The 20,804-nt window shown below is 25.8% G+C and overlaps 1 protein-coding gene across 2 annotated transcripts; it reads right to left on the reverse strand.

The window, feature by feature from the left end:
• Positions 1–220: 220 nt before the first annotated feature.
• On the reverse strand, positions 221–19,520 carry LOC145842241 (FAS-associated factor 1-like). Of its 2 annotated transcripts, XM_082949660.1 has the most exons (15): positions 19,449–19,520; positions 19,097–19,233; positions 18,550–18,650; positions 14,662–14,851; positions 12,929–13,027; positions 6,987–7,185; positions 4,897–5,155; positions 3,287–3,451; positions 2,863–3,004; positions 2,100–2,233; positions 1,885–1,973; positions 1,526–1,606; positions 1,273–1,407; positions 944–1,099; positions 221–538 (listed from the first exon to the last, which is right to left on the reverse strand). In XM_082949660.1, exons 1-15 carry the CDS (start codon positions 19,488–19,490, stop codon positions 434–436), a joined length of 2,034 nt encoding a protein of 677 aa, XP_082805786.1. In that variant the 5' UTR covers positions 19,491–19,520; the 3' UTR covers positions 221–433. The 2 variants fall into 2 exon arrangements, with proteins under 2 accessions (XP_082805786.1, XP_082805787.1); XM_082949661.1 differs by lacking the exon at positions 12,929–13,027.
• Positions 19,521–20,804: the final 1,284 nt, after the last annotated feature.

Here is a 20,804-nt window from a genome sequence, read left to right on the forward strand (position 1 = left end):
TTATATTTTTAGACAGTCGTTTTTGGAAATACATAAATTTGTTTTATTACTTCAAGTTAATCCTATAAATTTTTAGGAATTAGGTATTACGTTTAACTTAGAAATTTTGCTAAATCTTAAGCACCAAAATAGTTATGAGTATTTTAAAATAATTTTCTTTATGTTGCAAAACAGGACTTTCTATTGCGTTGCTACAAATTTTAAGAAGTATAAAACAATGTTCACTTATATTATAGTTTATTCAAGTTATTTATAAACCAGCATAAGTAACATCATGAGCATTTAGTCATAGATTACAAAGTAAAATAAAAAGTTTGTATCATCAACGAACTTACTCAAACACAACATAAACAGTTTAGATAGATTATATAAAAATACACTGAAGACGCGAATGCTCATATATAGGGGGGAAATAAAAAAATGTCAGATGGATTCAATCGGAGTCAGATTCTTCTTCGCAAATTTCTTCAACGATAACAGTTTCTCGGAGTGCAACTTGACTGGCTTTTATGGTTTGGCTTAGGTCTCGTTGTGATAGCTGAAAAAGTAATAAATTTAAAGCTTTAAAACACCAACCAACTCTTTTAAAAAAAATTTACTACACTAGCTATATTGCTATTTATACGAATTTAAGCATCAAATAATTAAAATTTGAAGTTTAAAAAATACTTTTAATAATTATTTTTAAGATCTTTAATTTAAAATAAGACAAGTACCTATCATTATATTAGTAACTAAAGGTTTTAAAAGTTAGTTTCATAAAAGTTAAAATTTTTTTTTGTGTTTTTCAAGCTATAGTTATAGTTTTGGTTTTTAAAGGATAAAATATGAAGAAATTTGAGAATAAAAAGTTAATTTGATTTTTTCCTTAAAATACAACTTAATTTAATATTTGTTGAAAAACAAATTTATAGACTGCAATTTACACATTGAAAAAACTAACATTTAATTTAGGATATGATTTGATGATTTGAAATTCGTTACTGAGGTAACCCAGGGACCCGACAAAGTCAACCACCGACTGCAAAGTGTCAACTGAGTGCACGAATCTGCGGTTGACCATTTTATTGGCGGGGAGGCGGAACCTTATCGTGCAAGCCTTTTGGAAATAAAAACATAAGTATCTAGTATACTGTCAGAAGTAAAACTTTCTATCAAACTATACTTAAAGATAAATTTGGTTAAAAATAAGGTTGGTTAACATTTTTTTGTAGTTATGTAGCATTAGTTAATTTATATGTTAGTAAACACTCTCATTGGAATAAAACGAACGTTTTTGTCTTGGGGAGGTTCGACGGGCACCAGGGAGTGAAGCCTGGCGATTTCTGCTTGTTTCGATTCTTCTGCCGTCTGCTTCAGCATCTTCTCGTTTGCCGCTTTGCGCTCTTCCTCTTGCTGCTTCAGCGTCTGTTGCGCAAAATATTTGTCAACTCGTTATTTAACTTTGCAACCGTTGAAGGTGGTATCAATGGAAAACTAATAGAGTGAAACTTTACAAGTAAAAAATTTAAATATAGTTGTTTACCTTTTGCCTATCTATTTCCAATGATCTCTCGTAAGCTTCTTTTTGTTCCTTTATGATACGCTCTCTATCTCGCCTGGATTGCTGAGAAAAATACTTGTTAGTTGATTCATTAGCATTAACTTATTAGTTTAAATGCGACAATATAACTCATCAAACAAACGAAAACGTTCTTGAAAATTTTGGTATTTTAGTCAGATAATCTACATTTTAATGGCATTTATATGTAGGCTTAACATAGAGCTATTATATCAAATGTTCTAAACTTCTTATAAAATGTATATTGGCTACGATTACAATTTGTAAAAATTTTCATAATAAATTAAGGAACACAATAAAATTATAGTCTTGATTAAACCAACCTCATCTTTAATTTGTTGTTCTCGATTCCTCACTACTGCCTCTTGTGTTCGCATTATTTTGTTGTAAAGCTCCTCAACATCGGAACTTCCTGTTAGATTCAACTTAGTTAATATCACAAGTAATAAGTAGTTTGTATTCTGATTGAAGACTTATTAAATTGAATGAACGAACTAGTATTCAAGTTTAAAAAGCATATCACAAACTAAAAAGTTACCTTTGATAATTTCTTGTACTTCGCACTGTCTCCCCCTACCGGTGAGCAAAACAATGACGGGATATTCGTCAACTTTGATGAACCTCACTTGATTGTAAACGTCTTCGCTGTACTGCTTGCATGTGTTTAGAAACCTGCATTCAAGTTTTATATTACCAGCTAGCTCTTTTAATTTTCATCTATGGTGTTTAAAAGTAATTCTCAGTCATGTAAAGTTTCATTAAAAAGAGCTATTTCTCATACAAAAAATTGAACTCTTATTTATAACTATATTTTACAAACAAATAACTATTGTCTTACAATCTTTATAAATGAACGACAACTTTTTAAGCAGAAATAAATAATGAGAGTTGCTGTGCAGTGTGCAATAACATGAATATCTTTTCTTTAATTTCAAATAATTTATTAGACACGTTTTAGTACATTTTAAAGATAGTATGCAATAAGTAAATTAAATATACAAAATTTTAGGAAAATTGTTAAGGTTATTTTGACGTTTATTTTCATTAATTTCAATAACCTTATTATTAATCATGCTATACTTTCTAAAAAATATTGTTTTGTAACATATTATAAATTATTTAAAGTAACAAATAATTTATTGCATATCCTTTGGTATGTTCTAAAAATTATGTAGCATGCTACCTGAGTTTACTTAACTTTAGAATAAAATAATAACTTAAATTTTGTTCATTTCACTATTCTTTATGCACTATATTTAAAGAAAACTATCAATTTGTAACAAACTAAAAGTGACAATTACTTGTTTTTATTGTGGGCGGTGGTCATGTCCCACGCCCAGCACACGAAGTTAGTGTTGAGGAGTTGCGATACGGCTTCAGTGCACAGCATTTGCGAGCAGAACACGTTCGATATCACGCTCTTGTCGTGGTGAAGGTAGATTGCTGTCAATTATATTTATATTAAGTTTCAGATGATAAATGCTTAAGGCAACAATACACTATAAGTGTAAGTTATAATGATGTCTCCTACTAAATCGAAACACTTTAAAATCATTATAAAAAAATTAGCTTGAAAACAATAAACAGTAATACTTATTTATAAGATTGAAATTTAAAAAATGCTTCTAAAATTAACTTACATAATAAAAAATAACGAAGTACTGTAAGCATTTAAAATGCAGATTTAAAAATTTTTCTACTGTCACTAAAACAACAAAGCACTACCTAATCCCCTCCTGGAATGAGCTGACCCGCCGAACGCGTCTTCAACGGCCTCACCGAACAGTTTGGTGGAGAAGTCCGGGCCGGGTTGCTGCTGGCAGTAGCGTTTGGTGAACTCGGTTTTGAACTGGTTCAACGCCGCTCTCTCGTCCACCACTGCTTCTGGCACTTTAATAATTTTCAAAGTTATGGTATGCTTCTCATTTATACCAACAAACTAGGTCTTTAAAAACAACCTCTTATTTAAAAACGCTTAATTAAAAGGTAAATCGTTTCTAAGTTTTTTTTGTAAAATAGTAAAAGTCTACAAACGCTCAAGTATCGATAATATTAAGTATATTTTACAATTTTATAAAACAAGTTAGTAAACACATTCTATGAACTGCTCGCAATCAAGTTGAAATTTTGGTTGTTGAGTTGAAATAAAAATACTTGTGAATAAATATTATATTTCATCTGCAACTCAACACAATGGACTAAATTTTAACCGTTTTTGTGTTACTTTTTGTAATAAGATTAAAGCTTTGTAAAATTTTAGTACTAAATATTCAATAATTAGTTTTGGCATTGAACTTTTGAATAAACACTTCAAGTCTTCTTCACTTTTAGATTTTTTTCATCAAATATTTTATAGGTTTTTTAAGTATTACTTCTAACAATAATACTTTAGAATATGAAGTATATTCCGTTGATCTATTTTTTTTTATAATGTTAAGTTAAATATAATTTAAGCTTATGATATGAGACGAGATTTTTATTTTCAAAATATATTTTAAACAAAAATTTTGCGTATCAACTATACCAAATTAACTTTACTATTTGCTTGGAACTAGTTTCAGGTAAGCATAATTTTTTTTTTTAGTTCATGTTGATATTTAGTGTGTTTATGAAAGCTAATAATTCAAAATGATCTATTATAATTTAAACTAACATCTTCTTGAAGTAAAGTTATTACAAACCGTAAAAAAACATTTACAAGTTTATACTTTTCTCAAGACTTCTAAACTTGATGGTTAAATTATTTAACTAGCAATTATAATCTAGGTGAAAAATTCTATGTTTATAAATTTAAAGCTTATAAAAATATTATTAAGATTTTTTTTTTATCAATTTATCTGCACTAATTCTTATATAGTTCTTTAAACTGTCTACTTTACTTCTGAAGAGAAAAATTTCCAGGGTTGCCAAAGGCTTTTGAGAAATTTCTATTAGTTTTTTTTACAATTTTTTTTCAAGATTTTAAAATTTTTGGGTCTATTTTTAGTACAGAAACATTGAAAAGATATTGTTAAGCTACTTCAAACGTGTTTTGTAATGATTAAAATTAACAATAACTAAAACTTTTATTTATATGACAAATTTTTGTGCCAAATTGAAATCTTGCACTTTACATATAAAACTGTTTATAACTCTAGATTTTTCTAGTTTTTTAGTGATTTTTTTTTCAAAATTCAAGTTTTTTTTAGCTTAAACTGTCAACAGGTTTTTTGAGAACCCATCATTTCGCTTCTAATTAAAACTAAACCTCACAAAACTTCAAAATCTCTCTGCAACTAACCAATCAGCTCGTTGAAAACAAAACAACAAACCAATCACACGAGCTTAACACTTACTGAGTTTGGCGTTGGCGGTAGACCTGACTTCGACGTCGTCGCCGAAGAAGAAGTCGTCGTCGTCATCCGACATCGACGACTCCATGTCGTCCGACTGGTCCGGTGAGCTGCCGCGGTGGTTGCCGTTGAACGGGTGGAAGGAGGTTGGGGAGTGGAAGTTGCGGGACATGGGCCTGAATGACATGGGAGACGACGGTTGGCTGCCGCGACGGAGCTGAAACTGGCTGCCGTGACGTTTTATCACCGACGACATGGTGTTCTGTTACGTCACAAACGACTTGAAAGGTGGTATCAAATAAATAAATGAAAAGAAGCTCAGATCAATGGGACACCTACTTGTACCAAAATATTTTTGGCTGTAATTTAGATATTAAAATAGAATATAAAAAATAAATTAAAATAAAATATATAGATAATTTTTTATCTATATGATAGATTTTTTGTGTCGAATCAAAATTTTACTACTTAACAGGTAAAAATTGTTTGAAATACCAGTTTCCATTAAAGGTTTTTCCAGATTTTGTGGCAAACCTGTTAGGTATACTAGATATAACCTTTTGATATATGCAAAACTATTTTCAGATAGAGTTGAAAACTACTACACAACTTTTTTGATAAATACGATTTCCATAAACTGTTTAGTGTTTATTTACTAATGGATCTGAGTATTTTGCAAGTTTCAACAATTTTTGTTTGAAAAATATTTCCAACTTTGTATTTTTTTTTGGTGCTAGCGCTGAGCTACGTATAAATGCATTAAAAATATTTTCCATTTGCTCATATTAGTTTTAAGCTCAGTTGTATGAATAAATATAAATTTAATGTTAGTTTTGGGTTACCTATCTTACTGACAATGTATTTTTTTATTTATAGTACTGATTTTGTCATACTTCTTTTATATTTTAGCCGTAAAGATTTTGGTGAACTTGACTTCATAATATTTTACCAAAATATTTCTTATTGAATACATTTAGTTTCTATGATTTTCATACAAGAAAGAGAAAACATAAGTATGAAAATCTTATTTTAGGTCTATAACATCATAGCAAGAATTTTTACGAGCCCTCCACAAAACTTTCTTCAAGTTACCAAAACTTCCTTCAAAAATTGAAGAGGTGATGTTCTTATAAGCCAATAAAAAATCCAAACCTAATAAAAAACAAACACAAAACTAAAATAGTATTGAAACTAGGTCTACACTAGACTTAACTTTATACTTCAAAATGAATAAAATAGCTTTTATATAAAAAACAGAAAGTAAGACTATAATTTTATATATATTTAAATTAGATAATGCTTTGTGTGCTTGATAAATTAAGTTAACCATTTAAAAAACTCTTATGCAGTATAAATTTAGTTTTTAATAACTAACTGATACATTTTACTTGTCTAGCATTTAACAAATTATAAACTTATTGAAAAAAACTTGTAGTCTTTTTCTGTTGTTATATAAAAGGTATTTCGCTAATTTGTTTATTATTTACGAGATAAACTTACACTTGCGCCTTTTATTTGGACGTTTGAATGTAGAAGAGGAACGCTTTTTCACTATTTTTGAACTTCTAGTTCTCGTTTGCCTTACTCTTAAACTTTCGGTGTTTTTGACTTCGGGTCGTGCTCTTAGTTTTCTAATCATTTCTATTTTAGTTTCAAAATACTCAGCTTGAACAAAAACGTTCAGGTTGATGCTTGATTATAAGTGATAAATGTGTGAGTTTGTAAAAACTTTTGAAAATTAAATTAAACTTATTATGATGTCATACGGTTTTAGTGCTTAAAATTTGTATGAAAATTATTCTAAAGGAGTAGTATTAGTATAATTAACATTTATTTAATCAATTAAGCTTCAAATGATATTTAATTGACCTTTCTTTAACACGTCTTGCTACAGATATAATTACAGTTCTTGTTATTGTTTTAAATAATAATATTTATTGTATATGGATAACATACTTATTTACAATTTTATGTTGCTATGAACAAAATTAAAATGGACTAAACTAATTGATCTGAGCTTCTTTAGTACAAGTATATTACTTTTATTATATAGAAAATAAAGTGTAGTAAACTTAAGTATTTAATAGACTTACTCTGTCATCCTCATTTTTAAGGTTATCTTCCCAAATTTGTGATGGAAAGGGTATCTGAGATTTTCTTGCAACTAAAAGTTTAAACTCTTCTAGTGTTTTGGAACCTTCTGTATCAATCTTGTAAGTTGTGTTACTGTCCGAATTTTCTACGGTGACAGAAAAGGTTTTACTCAAATCTTCAATACTTATATCCATGTTCCTATTAAAAATTAAGGTTGCCTTATAAAAAACAGACACACCAAACACTTAACGAACTAGACAACACTTATCGAACTTTTATCGGACACAAAAAAATAAACAAAATGGACTTTTTAACAAACAATCAATTATTTCTACAGAATTTTTTCATAGATAAAACATATTAATATGATTATTGCAAAATAATAGAATTTTGCATAGAAACAATATGAGATTATTAGAAACGTAATTAAATTAAGTTATTTATATTTTTAGCGTAAAACACGTTAAACTTTTATTTAATTGTTATTTGTAAACAATTGTCTCTAAATATGTTAGTCTTATACATTAAAATCAGCTGATTGAACCTTAAAAGAAAATAGTTAGTAGTTTAATGGTTTTGTGCTAACCAAGTTATTAAAAAATCAGGAATGTTTTTTCTTTAAACTTATGATTTTTCAAAGAAGATTATAATTAAGCTTTTATTACTGCTCCTATTTAATGCATAATAAAAACTTTGTAGATTAGTGTGAATGAACTAAATTAGTTAAACAATGTTTGGGTTGATAACGAATTAATCTAAATTAACAAATATTATGGCAATGCATATGAAAACTATTATGTAAAAAACAATAGACTAATAGTAACTTTACATAAACTTAACATTTTATGACCTCTAAAGATTCAAAATTAACTCAACTGGTTGCTATAATAGTTAAAAAGCTAAAACATAAAATGTTAAGAAAGCTAAAATCATTATACATGTAACATTAACTATTAATTGCAAAGCTCTGTAGGTTCATAAGTGTTTAATATAATATTCAGTCAGTATATTTAGATTTTATATTGTTATTAAATACTGTAAAACTTTAACTAATTTAATTTTATATAATCAAGAAAATTATATTATACATAATGTTAAACTAACTGATACTTAACTTGATTACAATTGCAACTTATATAAGTATATGATATCTATAATAAATTTGATTAAAATTGAAATTCGGTTATTACATTTTCATCTTACATTTTTTAAATTTTTTCTAACTCTAACTGTTATTTGGAACAAACAAATGTAAATTTACTTATTTAATTTAAAATTTTTAGCTCGAGAATTGAATGCGTGCCTCATAAAAGGTAGAAAAAGATCTTATTATTTACAATTAATGTATGCAGTATTAAATTAAATTGTTATCAAAAGTAAATAACTAGTTAAAAAAACTATGTTAGTTAACTTTTATTAAAACATTGCCTACAAGGCACATATTAAAAACTGTTTTTCAAATAAAAATATAAGTTCGTTAGTATTTCCTTGCATTTGGAAGAGCTTAAATTGATATAACTTAAAAAAAACTATATAAACTGAAATAAATTAAAATGGGTCAAGTTCGTCTAGAGGCGGTCAACTATCTATTTTTTGAAACAAAAAAAATATATAATAAATGTTATACGGGTTTGTTAAACCGCATAGTTTTAAAAAAGTTTATTAAAAAAAATTTAATGCATATTTCATTAAACTTTTAATTGTAGGTCGTCTAATGTCGTGTAGTTAAAACCAATTTGATAGCGCTTTTTAAAATGAGTTTATACAAAACATATTTTATTTGTTCAATGCAAGTTGTTTCTCTATCAGTAAGTTGCCCATCCCTAGTTTTAAAATTTTAAGCCTAAACAAATTGGATCATTTAAATCGTTATACATAAGAAGAAGCTTGCCACTAAACTTCAAACAGCTAAAAATTAAAATAAAACATTTGATTTTAATGAAAAATAAACAAAGTTTAGCTCTTTCTGTGTGTATATAAATAATAGTTTGAAAAAAAACAATTGACTTATATAATAAGAGCTTTTCGAAAAACAAATAATAGAAAAGGACTATTAAAAGGAAAATAAAAGACTATTTTTATCATTATAACTAAAGTAGCATTCTTAATAAAAAAGTAAAAAGATATTTTTGTTAAACCTATTGTTAACCTTAAAAAAAACTAATCGAATTTACTAATATACTACACCTAATACCAACATACTTACTATTTGCTATATACTATATATATATGCTAAATACTTACTATTGCTGTCAAACTAATTACAAAAAAAAATAAGAAAGTAGATGAGTAAATAATTTTCAACAATTTATTAGGACACAACTGACTTTTAAATACAATTACTTTAAAAAAGCTTGTAACATATTTAAAAAACACAATTAATCATACTTATTACAAACGAAATTTATTTATAAAAAACTACATAACTTAAAAGTTTATTAGTAATAACATAACACTACGTTTATTATTTTAATTTATTGCAAAAACGTTTTATATAACTAAATCTAGCTACTTTTTTATTTATCAAGTTAATGTTGTCTAAAAGAAAGTTTGATAGAATAACACTAGCAAATCAGAAATACTAGTTTTTTCAATTAATCTGTGCTACTAAAAACTATTAGTATATTCAAGTGTAAAAACTGCATACGTAAGACTATTTATACGTATAACCACAACATACAATAATAACTTATTAGTAATAACACTACATTGATTTTTAAACTTATAGCAATATTTCTAACAGAAGTTCAAGTATAAAAATTTTAAATGTTTTTTGTTACAATTTATTTATTTTTATTAAAATTTAGAATTGACTATTTTCTGTTAAAACTAATGAAAATCTTCAAATTTTTTCAAGTTATTATTTCTCAATTCAAAGCTCATTTAAAAAGAGAACTAGATATACAGTTGTAAATATTTTTATTAGTATATGGTAATTTCTTAATAATTTTTACTAATTTATAAATCACAACTATAAAACTACGAAAAACCTTTTGAAAACTAACAAAATAGTATTGAAAAATTAGCCTTACATTTTCCTTAGCAGCATTTTCAGAGTAATAACATATATCTGTTTTAAAACTGTCAAATTTAATTTTTAGCAAACAAAAGACAAACTTAAGACATAAAATTGTATTAACAAAAAACTTTATATATATTCATTCAATAAACTAAAAAACAAAAGTATTTGGGACTTGCTTGTATACTAAAACAAGGTTGTATATTCTTTAGTGGCTAATGCAAGGTATAAAAACATCAAAACTAGTTTTGTTAACCTAATTTCTTCGTGAAAATAAAAAAAAAGTAAACTTGTTAGACTTCTGAGAAATAGTCAATAAAAAACTGGTTAACTTTTCAGCCTTGTGAGTAGGTATTGGTTAATTTAATCTGTTAGTTGAAAACTATGCAGTTTTGAATAAAAAAAAATTAAAATCAACTTTATACTGTTTTAGGAATGAAAGTAAAATTTTTAGTTTTTTACCACCTAATAACTTTTTTCCTCAAAAAACTAAAAACTGTGGTATCATTTAAAAGCTCATCTTTCAAAAAGTAACTTTAATAGACAATTATACGAAATATTATTCAAGTTACTAGTCAGTTATTAAAATATTAAATGGTTTATCTTACAATATATGACTTAGCATGCTAAGTGTTTGAGTTGTTTTATGTAGCCAAGAGAAATTTGCAAAAAAAAAACACATATATGATACAACTAATACCTTTTAAATGGCTTACATTAAAATCTTAAATAAATAATGGCTTACAAGAACAGTAAAAATAAAAATCTCTAAAATCAAAGGTACCTAATTAAGCAAGAACTTACGTATTAAAAAGTGTATACTGTGCTGAAGTCGAACTCAAGTGCTAAGCAATAATCAAGTAGGATAATTACAACGACTGTAATTTTGTTTTAACAAAAATTAACAGAAGAAACATAATTTAATATAGAACAATAAATTCTGTTTTAAATATTCTAAACGTAAGATGGCGCTCCACAACACGTATAAAAGCATGCATTTTTAAGTTAACAAAAAAAATAACTATTTTTTTAGGACAAGCTCGAATGTGGTCGAAGTTTTGATCACTAAACTATTGTATAGTTGTATATAAATATACTTGGAATTTGTCAATTTTCTTTTTTTTTGAATAAAACAAACTTATACTTATGGTTTAGGTGAGAGTTTTCTACATTTGTCTTATAATAGTTTGTAGTCTCGCGACAGAAGGTAGAAAACGTTAAAGAAAGGAAATCAAAAAGTTAAAATACTAAATCAAATTAACATAGAATGATTAAAATTTAGAATGTATTATTTAAATCGTTTGTTGAATGTATTTTAGTTGAAATAAAAGACTATTGACAATCAATTAAGGTATTCGTTTAAAAAAGAACTTTTATAAAGAACGCCATAGCTACTATACGACTAATAATCGAAGTGTTTTCTTTAAGCAACAATAATAACAAGCGCAATATGAAATAAACACAAATAGCTGCACTGTAGACACTAAGATATTTACAACTGCAGTTATATTTTCAAAAACAATAACAAAACTTTAAGTTTAATGTTGAAAGTCTCTTCTTAGAAAAAAATACAATTTACTTTAAACAGGATTTATACCAAATGTTTTGCAAGTTTATACTGACGTTTTCCCTAACTTTCATTGGTCGACGCAGGGCTTATAAAACGATGTAGTCGACTAATAATAGGACTTTTTGGTACATATTTCTATGCTTTAAATTAGATATAGCCCCTGAAAAATGCCATAAGAATTTAAGTTGTTGGTCCTAGTATTATCATGTAAGTACTGCAAAATTATAGAACACTTTAATTTCAGAATAAGCTCACTCAATTTTAAACTTTCTAAATAATTTCAGCTGCATCAACACTGTTACTTTCACTTTATGATACCCCCTTCCCTCTGATAAATATACTCCCTGCAAACAATGCCTGAATGCATCAATTGAAAAGTTTTAAATTGACAAATATCGACTTTTGAGTGCAATTACCAAACTTTTATTTAGAAAGAAATTCACAATCTAACTATACAATCCAAAAAAAAATCTGATTCTTAAACTTATTTTTGAAATTTTACAGCATTTGTAGTTAATAGTTCTGATTTTTTAAATATTGCCTCTAATCTAGTAAAATTAAGGGTATAACAACCTAACAACAGGGTTGCCACTCGTTTTTTTTTTAAATTTTTCCAGGTTTTCCAAGTTTCTTACAGGATTTTAAAAGTACACATTTTTGGGTCTATTTTTAGTTTTAAGTTAATTTCTATTTAAGAAACTGTGTTAAATATTAAAAAAATATTAAAAAGATACCGTAAAGTTACTTTAAATGTGTTTTTTAATAGAAGAATTTTTGATGATGACAAAAAATCTCAATTAGATTGATAGATTTTTTGTGTCAAATCAAAATTTTGCAACTGAAAATGTTAAAATTATTAAAAATTCCAGGTTTTTTGATTAAAATTTCAGGTTTTTCCATATTTTTTTTTTAATTTCTAAAATTTCAGGTTTTTCCAGGTTATTTTAGCCTAAATTGTCAAATTCCAGGTTTTTCCAGGTAAAGTGGCAACCCTGATAACAACCGATTTATTACTTAAAATAAAACCATCTAAAACTCTACTAAAAAATATTTTTTTTTAATGAATTCAGAAATTTAAATTCAGACATTTAAACTAAAGTGCACTAGGTTGAAAAGAAACTTTTTCAAATTTTATACCAATGGTGCTCATTATAGTAAAACATTTTTAATTTAGAAAAATTGGTTTATACAAAATAATAATGAAAAATAATAAATACAATAAAATAGTCTTTTACTATAATTAAATCAGCTTTCGAGAACAACAGAGATATCTTATAAATTTACACTTAATTTTTCTTTAAGTAGCTTCATGAACTAGGATTTATGTAATTTTTTTAACAACAAAATCCTACCAGTCGCTATTACTAAACGATGGCCGCTTGGCTTTTTTCGAATCGACGCGCAGCTTTTCAATGCCTCTTTTGATTCCCTTCGTCGTTGCTCGGACGGACCTGCGTGCAGTCAGTGTTAAAGTAAGTCGTCGTGTTTGGGGGCATGTAGTATTGACTTGGTCTTTACAAGTTACAAACAAGCATGAAAGATGCTAATTCTTCTGCACTTAATACCGGGTAATCATTCAAAATCAGTGAGGGAAATCAGTTTTTATTGCGTTCTTACTTTCTGAACTTAAGTATACTACATTGGTAATTATAGAAAAGAAAAAAATAGGAACTATGGTCTAATCTTTTATATTTCACCAATAAGGTTTTAATTTTGTGAATAGATCTTGTATTTTACTATTAATTTCTAAAGGAACTTCATATGAAAACCAATAGTCCAACAATAAGTTTCTAATAACTACAAAAAAAAACAAGTAACCGAAAAATCACGACATCTAATTAATATATTTTTAAGGTAGGAGTTTAGTAGGTAGTTACAATAGTGAGATTTCGCTTATTTTCATCAATCATATGATATGTTTAATTTGAGAACCAACACGAGTAACATGTCTTTGTGAATACTAAAACATTAATTATTAAACCAATAAATTTAAAAGTCTGTGCTGCAACTAGTAACAGCAAATTTACAAACCATACTACATGCCCCAGCACACAGTTTCATATATTTTAAAACGTTACTTTTTAATAATTATTTTTTTAATAAAAGTAAATGTATAAATTACTTGTTAAAGTTATGACCTTAATTTACTATTAAAATCGTGGATTGCTTTTTTTATACATTTCTACAAAGATATTAACACTTTGTGACGCACCATATATAAAAAAAAATAATAAGGAATTCAGTTACAATCGATTTAAGCATTTACTTCACTTTATAAAATACATTTATTACTATGCTTAGAAATACATGCTATACTTATTTAAATACATAATTATAAGTATAATGAGGTTGAATTAATTATTTATTTACTTATCAAAGACAACTTGAGGACTTTAACTTTAAATGAGGGTTACTGTTGCAACCACAACTTAAAAAAAAAAACCTTTTTTAAGTTTAGAAGTTTTAGTTAAAATTAAGAAAGCTACTCATAATTAAGTAGTCACAAAATATCATATGCCTGGCATTTATTTAAAGTTGAGTAGAACTAAAGTGATAAAAATAAATTTTTTTTTAGTTTATTAATTAAATCATTTATCAAAGTTTAAAAAATTATTTAGGTTTGAAATAAACACAGAAACATTCGAACACTACTTTGATAATTTTTGAGTTTAGCGTTAAAATAAATATCATTATACAACGAGCTTAGATAAAAACAGATGTGCAAAAATAAAATTACTTGTTTTAACTTTTTGAACTAACTTCTTTAAATTCAATTAAAAAAAATACTTATTTTGATTTCAAGTTTACAACAGCATTTTAACTAAAGTTTGTTTTTTAGGTATAAAATGGTTTCTTGACTTAATTATGTAATTTTAATTTTTATTAAGTTTTGTTATTCTATAAATACATAAATACAACAAATTTGCCATATCATTACAAAATTAATAAAACTTTATTTTGTATTACAAAAGTTATAATTAGTGAGAAGTTTTAAAAGCTTACAACTAAACCAACTTTCTCGTTCTGCAAGTATTTTCAAACATTTAGTCAACTACCAACTTAAAAAAGCTTTAGAAGCACAAACCTGCTGGAAGAAGACGAAGACGAAGAGGGCGATTGGACTCGCGACAACTTGACCTGGTTGACCATGGGCAGGTGTAGCTTGGAAAATCGCGTTTCCATGGACAGTTTCGACGGGTTGCTCGTGGGCCAGTCCACAAAGTCCAAGGTTTCCCCATCCGGGAACTGGCTGCTCGCGATTGATTTCAAGTCGCCTGTGAAATAGCTAACAAATTTACAAAAAAGTAATTTAGTGATGAAAAATAATAGTTCATTTTTTAACAGTTTCAATTGAAATAAACAACTATTGCTATGTTTTCTAATGTAACTTGTTTTTCTTCAAACATAAAAAAAAATCATAAGAATTTAATAATTATGTTTTTTAAAGTTTATCCTATTTTAACTTTTTTTTTTACTTTAAAAAAACATATCTTTTTTCTTATTAAACATTTTTTGGTGAAGTTATAAAAGATTAATGGTATAAAATAACTTAGGCTAGCTTAACTCAAATATGTCTCAGTGGAACAGCGTTGCAACAGATTGAAAAAGAAAATTTAGTCAAAAAATAATAACTGGGGTCACCACAAACTAAACAGAGATTATGAAAAAATAATTATATGAAATATTGAGTATGAAGATAAATAAAAGAGTCAAAATGCATAATTTTTTTTGTTCAAAATTTAGATTTAATCGTTTGCTAACAAAAGATCCTACATATATATCGTAACGTAATTATTGTACGTATTTTGTTCAATCATCGACAACGGTAAAATAAATTTGAATCAGTTATTTTTTCCACTGAAGTAAGTGGTTTGTTTATATTATGATTTGTTGTTTTGTTGTGTATTTTAGTTTACTTTACATATTTTAGACTTAATAAATACAAATATTATATAGTTTTATAACAGTCGGATTTAACATTTAGTATTTTACCTATTATCAAATATTACCTGTATAAATCTGTAGAAATTATTTTATTTTAAAGAAAACATGTACACACCTACTTTATTCTATGCTTCTATTCTTACACTACAGTAATTATTTTTTTTCAGAAATCAGTTGAAGTGTGTTGATTCGTTAACACACAGAAACATATGTTGGTACAATAAAGGAAGATTAATGTATAGCTTTTTTTTAATTTTTTTTTTTGTTAATTAAACTAAAAGAGTTTAAAAAGTTCATAAAAACAACCTTAAAAATATGAAATAATTAACAAAAATTAGGCTTAAAGTCGTTAAAACTAACTTGTTTTATCTGAAAAAAATCAAAAGACCTTAAGAGTTTTAAACTCACTTAAACTTCTGAAGTAATCTTTAGCCACAATATAAAAGCATAAAAAATTTAAAATAAAATATATGTCAATAGATATACTTTCGTGAGTCAAGCAAGCTTATGGGTATTTTTGTAAAACTTTGTTTTTTTCAGTAGAATTTTTTTTTAACAAGCCAGATCAATTTACACTTTAAAGTACAACTTTTAAGTGCATTCAATATACACGCTCACTTTAGATTATTCAACTTTTTCAAATATCTACAAATGCAGGGTGTGTGAAAAGGATATGATTGTTTTTTTAACTGAATATTGTAAATTAGACATCTCATACTTTAATACTGGTTTAACACAGGAAACAAATCAAAAACAAATTGAAGATTCACATTTGATTACATGTTTAAGAATATATTTATTACAAATTTACAGTTACTCAGTTTCACAACAAACAGGATTTTAAAACTACTATTCTGAAATAAAAAACTATGCAAGTCTTCTTTTTCAATATCGGTAAAAGTTGAACTGAAAAATTAAACATGTAGTATAAATTTGAGTATTATATAATGGCTAATTAGGTAATCATAAAGAAATAAAATTAAAATATATAAAAGAAAATTGATTAGTTAATACTAACAATTAATTACACTAGTATCTAAAAACAAATTTGAAGAGTTAGTCATTTTATTAATTTTTTATTACAGAATCTTAGTTTTAAAAATCCGTTTGTGGAACTGAGTAACTGTAAATTTTGTAATAAATGTATTTGTAAAGACATCTTATCTTTAGTTAAAAAGCATTGGCTACAGCTCATTAGAACTTGGACTTGTTTTTTTTTAGTTTTTAGATTATATGTTTAGTGTCAAAAACAGATCATTTAAGTAAAGCTAGCAGTAAAATAAAACATTAAAGATCATCAATAATTAAGGTGAACCAAAAAATACTTATTAGAAAACTTTTAAGACCTCAGGAGATCAAAATATTTTTATACAAAAACGTTGGCTCTTATTTGAAAGCTATAGAACTATAAAATACTTTTTAAACAACTAAAAAAGTCAGTAAGTTTTGAAATATAACACAATTTGTAAAGAAAGTCCAACACTACCTGTATTATATAGAAAAACAAATTTTTATGGTCAATTTTCTCAGAACTTTGAAAAGTGTAGTAAAAATAATTTTCTTATATATTTATGAAGCAATTTACTTTATGTTGTTAGGAAATTTTCATTCCAATACTACTAACAACTTGTAGGACGCGTAATTTTAAAAAAAGTTTAAAAATTTTATGAGCAATGTTAAAAAGAAAAAACTTTTTTGTTTTGTTTTATAAAACAAAATAAATTGCTTCCTATATGTTGTTCAAAATTTATTTAAGATTATACTGATTAAGTTTTAAAGCAACTGCTCAAAGGAGAAGACGGATTTTTAGTAAAGTATTTTGTTGTTTTAGTTTGCAACTCCCATAAAGAACCTTTTGAACTCTCTAAATTTGATTGCTTTTATCTTAAAGATATTATGATCTTTTTAAAATTGTTTAAAAACAGTTTACAGCTAAATATTATACTTATGAATACTATATTAATTTTAAAAAAAGTTATTTACCTCCCCTAGGCCTTCGACTAATAAGAATAACAAAATTGATTAACAGGAGATATTAAAACACCATAGCTTTTTTATAACAAATTTAACTATCCGAGTTAAAAAAAAAATCAAACTATTACAAAGTCTAGTCTGAAATTCCTATAAACTTTTAATAAAAATAATATGAATAGAAATCGTGTAGTATTAGTGCTCTTAAATATTTTTTTTTAAACTAGCTAATAATGGTTTAGTTAAGCTATAAAAAACCAGGCTTAGATATATATTATTTTTATTTGTGCACTTTGATAGTATTTTGTTATATTTATTTCATTTTGCTTAAGACTTAAACTAGACAAATAAACTAGAAAATTCTTAAAAACAATTAAGCATATAAACAGTAAACCTCTAAAATCATCAATCAATTGAAGTACTGAAATTCAAAAATATTTTAAACTACAAACATTAATTTATCTAAATCATAAAACTTTTTGAATCCTTAAAAATAGCATGAGGGATTACCACTTATTTAACAAGCTTTAGATATGTATAATTAATTTTATTAACAAATTGAAACAACAGCATAGTAACAATTATTGACAATTACAGGGTTGCCAAATTTTTTTGAGAAATTCCTTCCAGGTTTTCTGAATTTTTTCTAGGTTTTTAAATAATAGTTTAGGGTCTATTTTAAGTTTAAAGGTAAGTTTAAGATTAAAAACTGTGCTAAGTAGTATAACAACATTGAAAAGATACTGTAAAGTTTCTTTAAATATATTTTAATAAAAAACTATTTTGATGATGACAAAAACTTTTTATCTATGTTATAGATTTTTAAGTCAAATTGAAATTTCACTACTTAACATGTAAATTGCTTAAAATTCTGGAATTTTCCAAATTTTTTAGCCTAAATTGTCAAATTCCAGGTTTTTCAAAAATTCCAGTTTTTTTTTGAGACCTAGAATTTAATCAAGAAAAGTATTTTAATTAAGCTATTAAAAAACAATAGTTGATAAATTATCAAGCAACTACTCAAGTATAGAATGTTTTTTGGTGTACAAAACCTTACCTAAAGTCATAGTTTCATCTAACACTACTTCTTTGGTAACAGAACCGAGAGTACATTTAAACTTCAATAACCTTGAAGAACTGCAACTAGCAGAAGAGCTTCTGCAAAAAATTATTTAAAAAATTTACTTTTTTTTTTGGCCAATCAAATAAAATTAAAGCTGAACTTTGTGGTCAATTTAATTTCAAAATTCGTTCAAGTTTGATTCATGTTTTTATTTTAGTTCTAACAAATCTTTTTTTTTGCTACTTTAGAAACTTTTAAGATACAAATAAAAAATAGCACACAAAAATTTAGTCATGAAACCTTTGCTAAATTTTAAGCACATTAAAAAAAAAAGTTTTTTATCTACTGCTAAATGTTTGACTACTGTTAAATTAGGGTTTAATTTTGTAATAGCTAATACTACTTGTAATATTCAATGATTGAATATAAGTCTTTTTTATTAAATTTTTAATAGATTAGTTTTTCAGAAGAAAATTAAGTTATAACAATCTTAAACAATGTACTGCAAACAAACACAGCAAGAAAATATAATTCAACTCACTTGTCTTGCCTGATATTTTTTGTAAGGTCTGTTATTTGGTCTGGTTGCTGGTAAAAGTGGTTGATTGACTTCTGTACATCATAGTTAAATTTTTCCAATAAATTCTTTCCTAGCTCCCGATCAATGTGTAAAACTGACTGTTATAAAAGTATATTTTTTCAAGAAAAATTTATACTTCAACTCTAGTACTTTTATTTAAGTCATGTTAAGTGATAAACAAGGTAAAATTGTTTGTTCTTATGTTGTTACAAGTATTGAGGATTAAAAAAATGCAATAATTATTTTTATTTCTCCAAATTTCAATAATGACTGTGATATATGTATTAATTTAAAACTAAAATGCTAAACTCACAATTAAGTTTTGTAATGCATCTTCTTCAGTTGCATTTGACATGGTTAGTTTATATTTAGCAAAAAAAAAAAAGTTTCTAAAATACAACAGTATTAAGTTCAAATTAAGTAATTAAACAATTTACTTAGAATTGCAAACTAAATAATCTTACATCAGTGTTCCCACAAAATTTTTAAAAAAATTAAAGGGAAGTCCATAAAATATAGCAAATTTATAGGGAAATCATCAAAAAATAAACAATTAGTTTTAAACGTTACATACATACTTTTAAGGTAAATAAAGTAAGCTGTGGCATTAACCATTTAGAAGCACAGTCATAATAAGAAATATATTTACTAAAAATAACATTAGACTTTATATTAAAGCTTGAAGTACAAACTACAAGCTAGTTTTTATAGAATAAAAAAATCTTATTTAACTTTTAAGATTTTGTAATTTTAAAAAAACCTTCCGATACAAACGTATAAACTGCAAATTTTTTTGGGTCAATTTTATTAGAAATTTTAAAATTTATTTTTTCCTTCATTTTTTGAGCTAGAGACAGAGTTGCCACTTGTTATTTCCAAATTTTTTTCAGGTTTTTAAAAGTACACATTTTTGGGGCTATTTTTAATTTAAAGTCAAGTTTAAGGTAAGAAAACTATGTAAAATAGTATAAAAACATTAAAAAGATACTGTAACAGTACTTTAATTTTTTTTATAAAATAAATTTTGATGATGAAATTTTTTTTTATCTATGCAATAGATTTTTGTGTCGAATTGAAATTTTACTACTGAACATATTAAAACTGCTAAAAATTCCAGGTTTTTCCAGGTCAAGTGGCAACCCTGTAGAGACCCTAAACTTTCAGGAAACGTTCCTTTTATAGTTTAAAAGACTTTAGATGTTTAGATTTTAAAAAAATTTAAAAATAAAAATTTTACGAAGAAAAAATAGGTGGTTTTTTTTAATAAAAATTCTATTTTTTTATTATAAAAAAAAAACCTTGCATTCAATCTTTTTAAAATTTAATAATAGACTTTCTTTAAAAACTTGAAGAAGATTGCTTAAAAAATAAAGGAGATAGATTTGTAGTGAAATGGTCTTTTTTTGCAATTTTAGTTTGTGTCTTCCCTAAGGAACCTATTGAGGTCACGGACTTTTATTGCTCATATCTCAAAAACTACTTTGAATTTTTTCAAGCAATTAAAATGTCTGATAGCTCAGTCAACACTAAATAAAATAAGATCAACTTGTAAAAATCAAGGTTGACCTCCTATGCCCTTAATTATAACAAGATGAAGGCATTAAAAATTAAGTAATTTTGTAAATTTTTAGGAAAATTTTGCAATTTTAGTCTTACTTTGAAGGATTTT

This window comes from Thalia democratica, chromosome 8, assembly GCF_965202585.1.
Source record: "Thalia democratica chromosome 8, ktThaDemo2.hap1.1, whole genome shotgun sequence".
NCBI lineage: Eukaryota > Metazoa > Chordata > Thaliacea > Salpida > Salpidae > Thalia > Thalia democratica.

Coding starts and splice junctions, on each gene's coding strand:
- LOC145842241 (XM_082949660.1), bottom strand. CDS start 19,490: ATGTCAAATGCAACTGAAGAAGATGCATTACAAAACTTAATT. Junction 2,234..2,862: donor ACCGCCCACAATAAAAACAA/GTAATTGTCACT, acceptor ACTTGAATGCAG/GTTTCTAAACACATGCAAGC. Junction 1,100..1,272: donor AACCTCCCCAAGACAAAAAC/GTTCGTTTTATT, acceptor TATTTCCAAAAG/GCTTGCACGATAAGGTTCCG.